This window comes from Linepithema humile, chromosome 2 (assembly GCF_040581485.1).
Source record: "Linepithema humile isolate Giens D197 chromosome 2, Lhum_UNIL_v1.0, whole genome shotgun sequence".
In the NCBI taxonomy this organism is placed as follows: domain Eukaryota; kingdom Metazoa; phylum Arthropoda; class Insecta; order Hymenoptera; family Formicidae; genus Linepithema; species Linepithema humile.
The window spans coordinates 13,281,092-13,292,230 of NC_090129.1; the positions used below are offsets into that span (position 1 = coordinate 13,281,092).

The following is an 11,139-nucleotide window of genomic DNA, read 5'->3' on the forward strand; positions in this document are numbered from 1 at the left end:
TGGATCAACAATTTCTTGTGTTAACGATTCTAATAGATATACTTTAATTGGTGTATCTTTAAATATATATTTTATCATTTGAGTTATTTTTATTTTATTGTTAGCGTCTCCTATAGGTGCTATCGAAATTATCGTTTGGTTATGTGCAATTACATATTCTTTTAGTTTAATTAAGCAATTAAAAATATCTTCCATATTTATTGGGGTATTTTTATTTTCGCGTGTAACGAGATTTATTTTGATTAGATGCTTCTTTTTCTTAATTTTAATATTTCCCGGTGTGAGCGTTATGTCTTCTGCTTTATTACCGTTTTTAGAAAGAGAAATTTTAATTTTAGGAGAAGAGTTTACTTCTTTCACTAAAAGACCTTTTATGCTACCTGAAACTGAGGGATTATATTATCTGTTTCCCACAATGAATCATTTAGTGCGTGTTGTAAAAATAAGCTATAGCTCAAATTCGCATCGCTACTACCTGAAGCTTGTGTCTGAAAGGTCATTATTTGCGGATTTCTAGAGAGTGCATCTGCATTTGTATTTAGTTTTCCTTCTTTGTATACGACTTTATAATTATATTCTTCTAATTTTAATCGCCAGCGCATTAGTCGGGATGATGGATCTTTAACATTAAAGAGCCAAGTTAACGGCTTGTGATTCGTGATAATTTTAAATGGTTTACCGTACAAGTAAGGTCGAAAATGTTTCACTGCCCAGACAATAGCTAAAAGTTCTTTTTCCGTTGTGTCGTAATTTCTTTCTGCTTTATTTAATGTTCGTGAAGCGTAACCAATGGGAAGATCGCTGCCTATTTCACCTTGTGATAAGATTGCACCGATTCCTTCATCGCTTGCATCAGTAGTTAATAAAAATTCTTTATCAAAATCTGGATATTGTAAAATGGGTTCTCTCGATAGTAACTGTTTTAGTTTTTCATAATTAATTTGTTGCCTCATTTCCCATTTAAATGGTACATTTTTTCTGAGGAGCGAAGTAAATGGTTCTGTAATTTTGCTGAAATTTTTAATAAACCTACGATAGTACCCTACAAGTCCTAAAAATTGTTTTACTTGTTTATGATTTTTAGGAACTGGATATTGCTCGATTGCTTTTATTTTTTCTGGGTTAGGTTTAACTCCCTTATCTGATATTATATGGCCTAAATATGTTAATTCGCGCTTGAAAAATTCACACTTGTCTGGCTGTAAGCTAAGACCAGCTTCTTTGATTCGTTCGAAAATTTGGTGTAATTTTTGTTTATGTTCTTCTAAAGTTTGTGCGTATATAACGATATCGTCTAAATAAACAAAGCAAACATTTCCTTGTAGTCCGGTTAAAACGTTATCCATCAGGCGTTGAAACGTCGCGGGGGCGTTCTTTAAACCGAATGGCATTTTTTTATACTCGAAATGACCGTTAGGCGTGTTAAAGGCTGTTTTTACGGTGTCTTGCGGATCCATGGGAATTTGATGAAAGCCTGAGGCTAAATCGAAACACGAAAAATACCTGGCTTTGCCTAATTGATCTAAGATATCTGATATGTTAGGTAAAGGGTATGCATCTCCAACTGTTTTTTCATTTAGTTTACGGAAATCTATTACTAACCGCCATCGTTTGTTGCCATCAACGTCGGGTTTTTTTGGCACTACCCATAACGGTGAGTTATACGGTGAAACAGACGGTTGAATAATATCCTGATCTAATAATTTATTTACCTGATTTTTAATTTCGTTTTTATGGATCGGTGGATATCTATATTGTTTTACGTTTATAGGGATGTTATCTGTCGTATTTATAGAGTGTGTAATTCTATTAGTACCTTTTATAATTGATCTCCCGGTAAATAGAATATATCATTAAAATTTTCGATTATAGGTTGTATTGACTGTTTTTCTTCTTCATTTAAATGATCTAATCTTAAATTCTGTTTTAATAATTTTAATCTTTTTGTTACATTATTTGAGATTACCGAGTTTATCTTATATGTAGGGCTGTCCCTCGGGCTCGTGGTAATATCCACTGGCTCTACATCGATCTCAGGTAACTCTAGTTCTACTTCTTTTTCAGTCGTGTTTGTCACGTATGTATACGTTTCTCCCGCGTGATTCACTTTTACTATGCTATTCATTAGAAAAACACCACGTTCTAACTCTTTGTGATCTATGAATGCATTATCAATGTTATAATGTTTCGTTTGTAACATCACAGGGCAAATACTTCTACTCGGTAACGTTATTCGATTACTAAATTCTAATGGGTATCTTTGATTATTGCTAATTGTTACCGTTCGCGTTTTGAAGTCAATTTTTGCGTTTTCTTGACGCAGATATGTAGAACCTATAATTCCTTGTTCCTTCAAAGGGAATTTACTGGGCACTACATGAAATTCGTGAACTCCCGTATTTGAATGTAAGTATGCAGTTCCGAGAGTTTGTTGCTTTTCTTCGGTTATGCTTTGAATTTCTACTTTTTCATCGACATACACAAGTGTATCGCGCTCTAATGCGTTAGCTTTAATGATGTTAATATCAGCGCTTGTATCTAACAAGAATCTGTCTCCTGAATTTCTAAGTTCTTCGAATGGGATTGATATAAGATTTCTTGAGGTTGTTCTGATTGTATATGTTCTTGCTCTTGTTCTAGTGATTGAATCGGATGTGCGCGACTCGATATTTGGCCTTGACGTTGCGCGCTTTTCGCTTGGCCATGGTAGTTTAAATGTGAATTATTAGTTGAATTATTAGGTAGGTTGTTAGATAAATTATTATTACGTTGATAATTCGCTTGATTATATTGATTGGGTTGGTTAAACCGGTTGGATTGATAGTTAGTGTTAGAAAAATTTTGGTTACTGTTAAATCCCTTCCGTTCGGGTTATTATTCCGCGAAAAATTTTGCTCGCGTCTGACGTTATTATATTGGTTATTTTGCCAAGAATTTTGATTTTCACGAGAGGCATTTTGTGAATCGTAACGTTTTTTCATACATTCGTTTTCTGTGTGTCCTATTTTCCTGCAGTAATTACAAGTTAGTAGTATAGCTATGGGGGTTCTAACTCAGGCATCTGAGGGGGTGCGCGGGTGAAGGGGGGAAGAGGTTGAGGGGGAGGGGGTAATGACGTCATCGTTTTGGAGGGGAGGGAGTAATGACGTCATCGTTTTGGAGGGGAGGGGGTAAATTTGGAGTGGAGGGGGTGACGAGGGAGGTGCGGGGAAGAGGGAAAGGTATCGGATTACAGGGGGAAGAGGTTGAGGGGGAGGGGGTAATGACGTCATCGTTTTGGAGGGGAGGGGGTAATTTCGGCGTGGAGGGGGTGACGAGGGAGGTGCGGGGGAGAGGGGAAGGTATCGGATTACATAAATTCCTGGAAGAGATAAGGATTCCTGGAAGAGATAAGATAAGGATTGTTTATATAAACATGAGTCATATAGAGATAAGGATTGTTTATACAAAGGGTATCGGATTACACTGCGTCAGCACTTTTGGAGTGGAGGGGGTGACGAGGGAGGTGAGGGGGAGGTGCGGGGAAGGTATCGGATTACATAAATTCCTGGAAAAGATAAGATAAGAATTGTTTATATAAGCATGAGTCATAGAGAGATAAGGATTCCTGGAAGAGATAAGGATTCCGAGAACTGTTTACATCTTTTGGTTTTTCTCTGCGCATCAAAGTAGAGCGCCATGTTGTCGGAATGCATCACCACAATGTTTATACAATAAGGGTATATAAGACCCGCGAAGAACGAGTGGTATAACAGTCGAAATGTTCATCGCACTCTCGGATGAACGCGATATTCTCAATTTAACAGCAGCGGAGTTAAAATTTGTGCCGAAGGTGATTTTATTAAGCAAGTTTGCTCGGTTCGTGGATCAAGTGTGGGAGAAACTTCCGGAACACGTAAGAGTGGACCCGGAAATGCAGGGTTACCGTCGGTGCTCGTTGCACTACAACCAGCCGTGGCAGCGCGACCACATCGACGGACCCGCGCCATACATTAAAGATTGCACTCTGTGCGAATTAGGTAAGAAAAATATCTCTAAAAATAGAAAGTGAGAAATATTCAGCGAGTAGATATTTAGGTGTATTGTAAAATGTTTCAGGATCACCACGATGCGACAGCCGAGGAGTCTCGTCGAACTCACCGGGAAGGTCATAAACCAGAACGTTGCAAGCAGATACCTATTGAGCGATCTACCGCTTCCGGAGAAGTATATTCGACAATTGTATCAGACGTATGGTCGGGATCGCGTCGAAAAATTGTTACCAAAATGTAAGACGCAAGCCGAGTACTTAGGCATCATACAGTTGATGTGTTGTGTCGATACCGACGAAATGTCGGAAATGTTTGTATGTGAATATTGAAATAAAAAATTTTTATATTTAAAATGTAAGTTTTTTTTTATCATCATCCCGCTGTAGTAATATAAGAGAACGCGTCGATTGTACCGACTTATCGCGAGTCAAGTTACACCGTTGTAGCGAACCATTTAAATAAACAATTTCAAAAGTTTTATTAAAATAAACTTATTCATATTAAATTGCTATAATTTATAAACATGAGTCATATAGAGATAAGGATTGTTTATACAAAGGGTATCGGATTACACTGCGTCAGCACTTTTGGAGTGGAGGGGGCGACGAGGGAGGTGAGGGGGAGGTGCGGGGAAGGTATCGGATTACATAAATTCCTGGAAAAGATAAGATAAGGATTGTTTATATAAGCATGAGTCATAGAGAGATAAGGATTGTTTATACAAAAATGATTCATAGTTCCGAGAATTGTTTATATCCTTTGCAGGTTCGTGCAGGTTTTAGCGTGACATCATCGCTATTTTTAGATCATAGGCCCTTAGGTAGCCACTTTTAGGCGCCATGTTGCCAGATTTCAATTTGCGTGACATCATCGATATTTTTAATTAGTGTCGTGTGCGACGGGCGGGTATAAAAAGCTCGTGAAAAAATATAAATTGTCACAGTTGTTCAAAATGGAGCGCGATCTCACCGTACGAGCAGCGAATATCAAAACGTTGGGAGAGTTCCTTCCATGGGACTACGAGTGCGACGAGTACCTCGATTCTCTGAGGCAAAAATGTCGCAAGAAGCAACGAACCGGAGTAGTCAACTCTCTGGTGGCGCAAATTGTGCGTCTGGAGGGTGTGAGGAACACCCTGCATGAGCGTTTTGTGCCCATCGGTGCTGGATACGGTGGATACGAGAAGAAGGGCTACACGTGGAAGGAGATCGAGACGGCGTTTAGGAACCGTGTGCTGACGGGTGCGGTTGTCAATCACGACTTCATCGATCCTCGTGAATTTTTGGAAGAGATAAGAAATACGGTTATTGAGCGGATCCAGAGCGTCATGGCGGAGCGTGGGAACGTTAAAATCAATGCTGCGTTCAACGGGGAATTTATCGCGGGCGATAAGACTGCTGTGAAGACCATCGCCACGAAGAATCAAGAGATATATCCAACATCTGATCTAAACGAGTGGTACACGAAGCATGTGGTTGACGTCATCCTGACATCTTTGGAGGAGTTTCAGGAACGCGACAGTGGATGGGCGTTGTCACGTATCCTGAACCTAACAATCAACGTCAACAAGTTGAATCCTCTACGCGCGGGATGCCACATCGAGTTACCGCGGAAAATTATGTTAAAAAAGGCGGTGGTCAACGTGAAATCAAATGATAATACGTGTTTCGCGTGGGCAGTCGTCGCCGCTCTATATCCGACGAAAAGAAATTCGGAAAGGACGATAGAATACCCACATTACTCAACGGTGCTCAACCTGTGCGGCATAGAGTTCCCCGTGACGCTTCCGCAAATATCAAAATTTGAGAAACTGAACACCATCTCCGTCAACGTCTTTACCACCCAAGACTCCAAAATCGTCCCTCTGCGGCTCACCGACGATAAAAAAGAGAAGCACGTCAACCTGCTCTACGTGTGTAAAAACAACGATGCACACTTTGCGTGTATAAAGAACCTGCCGCGGTTGGTGAGCTCACAACTGAGCATGCACAAATGTAAAAAGTACATTTGCGATCGGTAAGTAAAAATATACGTAAAAAATAAATCAATATTTTTATTCATAGTTTTAATCAAATAAATTATTACAGGTGTCTACACTACTTTTATACACGGGAGAAGTTGTCAGTCCACAGCGTCGATTGCGGCAAGATGAACGATTGCGCCGTCATTCTCCCCAGCGAGGACGACAAGTGGCTAACGTTCAGCAACTACAACCGGAAGGAGCGGCTCCCGTTTGTAGTGTACGCCGATCTCGAATGTACGCTCGAGAAGAAGGATGGACAAGACGGCACCACATACGTCTATCAGCATCACAATGTGTTTAGCGTAGGATATTATGTAAGTTGCACGTACAATAATTCTTTATCCGGGTATAAGTCGTATCGCGGTGAGGATTGCACAGCGTGGTTCGTCAATGAACTGCACGATTTGGCGCACCGCGTGAAAGCGATCCGCACCACCGTCGTCCCCATGGCGGATCTTACGCCGGAGGAATCGGAAAAATTCCGTAGCTCCGCGACGTGTCACGTGTGCGAGAAACCGTTTACACCGGATGATACGCGGGTGCGCGATCATTGTCATCTTACCGGGCGTTACCGCGGTGCCGCGCACTCATCGTGCAATTTAAATTACAAAGACTCCCACGTTATCCCAGTGATATTTCACAATTTATCCGGTTACGACGCGCATTTCATCATCAAAGATGTTGCCAATGCTTTCGAAGGCAACATTGATTTACTGCCGCTGACGAAAGAACGTTACATTTCATTTACAAAAAATGTTAAAGATACGGAGGATGAAAAATCAAAATTGTGTATAAAATTACGATTCATCGATTCATTCAGATTTCTCGGTACAAGTCTACAAAAATTAACATCATATTTAACTATAGATGAATTAAAAATTTCACGATCGGAATTTAGCCATTTATCCGCGGAACATTTCAATCTGCTTACTCGGAAAGGTGTGTTTCCCTACGAGTACGTCGACAGCGTCGACAAGCTCCGGGACACAAGCCTACCATCGCGCGAATCGTTTTACAGCTCGCTCACCGGAGAAACGGTATCCGAGAGCGATTACGCGCACGCGACAAACGTCTAGCAAACCTTTTCGATCGAAGATCTAGGTCAATACAGCGATTTGTATTTGAAAACAGACGTTCTTTTGTTGGCGGATATTTTCGAAAATTTCCGAAACACGTGTATAAAGAGTTACGGTTTAGATCCCGCTCAGTATTACACTCTACCGGGATACACGTGGGACGCTATGATGAAGTACACGCGCGTAAAATTCGAATTGCTCACGGACATCGATATGGTGCTGTTTGTCGAGCGCGGTATACGCGGAGGTCTCAGCCAATGCTCCAACCGATACGCCACCGCCAACAACAAATACATGTCATCGTACGATCCATCGGAACCGTCATCGTACCTAATGTACTATGATGTAAACAACTTGTACGGCTGGGCAATGTGTCAACCGTTGCCCTACGCCAAATTTCGATGGGTCGATGATGTCGCGAGCTTTGACGTAATGTCCGTTGCATCCGATTCGGCTACCGGTTACGTGCTGGAAGTCGATCTCGAGTATCCGGTGAATCTTCACGACGCGCACTCCGACCTACCGTTCTGCCCGACGCGCGATAAGCCGCCCGGCAAGCGGGAGTTCAAGTTACTCGCAACGCTGTACGATAAGCAGCGTTATGTTATTCACTACCGTAATCTGCAGCAATGCGTGCTACATGGCCTGCGAATTGCAAAGTTTCACCGCATACTGCAATTCGCGCAATCTCCATGGCTCCGCGGATACATAGAACTGAATACACAGTTTCGGACACGGGTGACAAACGATTTCGAGAAAAATTTATACAAATTGATGAACAACGCGGTTTTTGGCAAAACCATGGAGAATGTGCGAAATCACACGGATGTACGGCTCGTTACACAATGGGAGGGTCGGTACGGAGCGGAGGCTATGATCGCGAAACCGAATTTCCACAGTCGAAGCGTGTTCTCGGAGAATCTAGTCGCCGTAGAGTTACGAAAACTCGAAGTAAAATTCAACAAGCCGATCTACGTGGGTATGTGTATCCTCGACATATCCAAGATCTGCTTGTACGAGTTTCACTACGAGTACATGGCGCCTCTCTACCGCGACAATTGCAAAATTATGTATACCGATACCGACAGTCTGATATACTTTCTACAATGCGAGAACGTATATCACGATATGAAACGCGATATTTCAAAATTCGACACGAGCGACTACTCCGAGGACAACGTTTACGGTATACCGCGCGCCAACAAGAAAGTACCCGGTCTGATGAAAGATGAGAACAACGGCGGGATCATGACGGAATTTGTCGGACTGAGGGCGAAGATGTACGCGTTGAGAGTCACCGGCCAAAAAGACACCAAAAAGGTCAAAGGTGTAAAAAAGAGTGTAGTCGCCAGAACTATAACGTTTGACGATTACACTCGGTGTCTCAACGACGAAATCGAGCTAACGCGGCGTCAATCGTGCATCCGCTCAAAGATGCACGAGGTGTACACCGTGTCGGAGTCGAAACTCGCGCTCAGTCCGTACGACGATAAGCGGCACGTCGTATCCGGTTCCACCGACACTCTACCATGGGGACATTATAAAATACAATTGTAAATAATGCTTAGTAATTTATATAGTTTAATATTTTATGTATTATTATCGTTGTTAGTTTTAAATGTATATATATTGTAACATGTTGTAGTAATAAAGAACATTATTGTATATAAATGTATAATAGTTTATTATAATGCAATGTAAAATATACATAGTTTATTACAATACATCGTCTTTATTTATCCAAGAGTTGTGCGAATTGTCGAATCCCAACCACTTTACAAACACCTTGTCGTCCTTTCGGCGCAACACCTTCTCCACGAGATAAACGTCAGGTTGTGCGGTCTTGAGCAATTCGTGCTCGTAAAAGCCTCCCGCGACCGGATCTCCGCGATAATCTTTAATCAGATACGTCACAGGATTGGTACGTTGCACCGTGGCGATCTTAAACACCTCCGTCGACCAATTCGGCGTGTATCCTTTCTCGAATACAGTTTTGAATTTGCTCACGCGCACCGAATCACCCACCCTGAATTTCGCCGGCGCGGCAATTTTTATATTACTGTACACGGTGCTCAAGAGTCCCTTTGCGATCTCGGGAGTGACATCGATCGGGCGCATACCGATCGTACGATGTTTACGACCGTTGTATTCCGAGACCAATCGCGGTAAATCGTCGATCCACCTGTACGATCCCGTGAGCGTGAAAAACTTCCACATTTCGTTCTTCAACGTGCGATTGAATCGTTCCACCACCGAAGCCTTCATAACCGAGTATGTCGAATAATGATTGATGCCGTGTTTCTTGACAAGATTTTGGAAATCTCTGTTGTAAAATTCTTTTCCACGGTCGGTCTGCAAATTTTTCGGAATTCTCTCCCTAAATATCGCGGAAAATGCTTTGGACGTTTCAATTCCACCTTTGGTCTTTAAGGGCATAGCCCACGCGTACTTGCTCAACACATCGATAACGGTTAGAATATAGTTGTAACCGCCGTTGGATCGCGAGTACGGTCTCATCTCAACAATGTCAGCCTGCCACAAATCATCGTATCTTTTCACGACGACTGACCGACGCGTAAAGTTTCTTCTCGCCGGTGCGTGGAGCTCGTCCACGAGCGATCTCCTCTCCAGGCACACCGCTTCCTTCTCGCTCATTGCGATTCGTTCTGTTTCTTCTTCATCGCCTCATCGTAGTATTCGATGAAATTTTTTCTCACAGCTCTACGAAGATTGTGAATCTCTCGCTCGACAAGACTCTTCGTCTTTCGCTCGCAATCGACGAGTTTTCCATCGAGTCGCGCTACACTCTCGTCGAGGAGACCTCTCAGATCGTGAATCTGTCGTTCCAACGCCACGTATCTGGTCTCGATGTAATCGTGGTCTCTCTTCCAGGTCCGCTCGATATTTTCCGAATCTTCGAGTCTCGAAAGTACTTCTCGCTTAAAATTTTCACAGAGCAAACGATTTCGATTCTCACGATCGCTCATAAGCTTGAGGTGATGATCCAGATGCAGCTTGTTGACAGCGTCGGTGTCCGCTTCAGGGTCGGCGAGATGTCTGATCACGCGTGACTTGGCGTTGAAAACCTCACCATCCTTGCAGAGACAATTCTCGCGCACGTAATTCTTCGAGACTTCGCCGCTCTGTCTCGTCACCCTGTCGCTTCCTCCTAACTGTAGTCCGAATTTGTTGATAGACATTCCTGTAGCATCACACGAGCAATACTGGCGATAGTTGAAAAGCTGTGATCAATTTATAATCAGACCAGCTTCGCGCAGTTCCTCGATAATCGAGAGAAACTCGTTGTCGTGCGCGTTGTTTCCCGCCTGACGGGAGGCGTCCAGCAATCGAAGGCGATCCACCAATTCGTTCGGATCATCCCAGTGCACGTAATCGACCGCGTTGTCGGTCACAGTCATGGTCTGTGGTACGTTACACTTGGGTAACGTGCGACCCGCACCTCTCCTGTCGAGATGTGCAACACCTCCACCTTTCTTAGATATCAGAGGTGTGATGATATGTTTGTATTTGTATCCTTTGTTTCCCAAAATAGGTAAATGCGCGTTATGACCACGTCTGTGAGCGTTAGTAGCGAGTAGTATGCTCTTGTACTTTTGTTTGTCAGCCTCCGTACACAGCGTATCGTCGGGAAGTCTTTTGAATATTAATTCAAACAGGCCGGGTGTGCCAGCGTATTTCACACCGTCCACGATCACATTGTCGTCTCTATCAATGTCGAAGGCCTTGTCTCCGAGAAACGTTCCCGCATCGTTGAAGTATACATCGTACACGTTGTCGATCCCTTTCTTCTTGTCACCGCTCAAGAGCTCCCCGATGTACTCTTGGCCCAGCGGACCCATTTGGCCGTACAGAGCTTCCCGACCATCGGACGTTTGCATCGTCTGTCTCACGGATGTCGCGAAAGACGGGTCCGTGGTTTCGAACACGTTTTCGGGCGGTAAATATGTCGGCGCTTCAAACACCAATTTTTGCGGCTGGAACGGAGTCG

The 11,139-nt window shown here is 42.9% G+C and overlaps 1 protein-coding gene across 1 annotated transcript; it reads left to right on the top strand.

The window, feature by feature from the left end:
• Window positions 1–7,343: 7,343 nt before the first annotated feature.
• On the top strand, window positions 7,344–8,716 carry LOC105670716 (uncharacterized). The gene has a single exon (XM_012364400.2). The coding sequence runs from the start codon at window positions 7,344–7,346 to the stop codon at window positions 8,685–8,687; it is 1,344 nt and encodes a 447-aa protein (XP_012219823.2). The 3' UTR covers window positions 8,688–8,716.
• Window positions 8,717–11,139: the final 2,423 nt, after the last annotated feature.

Excerpts from the sequence above, each read along its gene's own strand:
- LOC105670716 (XM_012364400.2), top strand. The coding sequence starts at position 7,344 with ATGGTGCTGTTTGTCGAGCGCGGTATACGCGGAGGTCTCAGCCAATGC.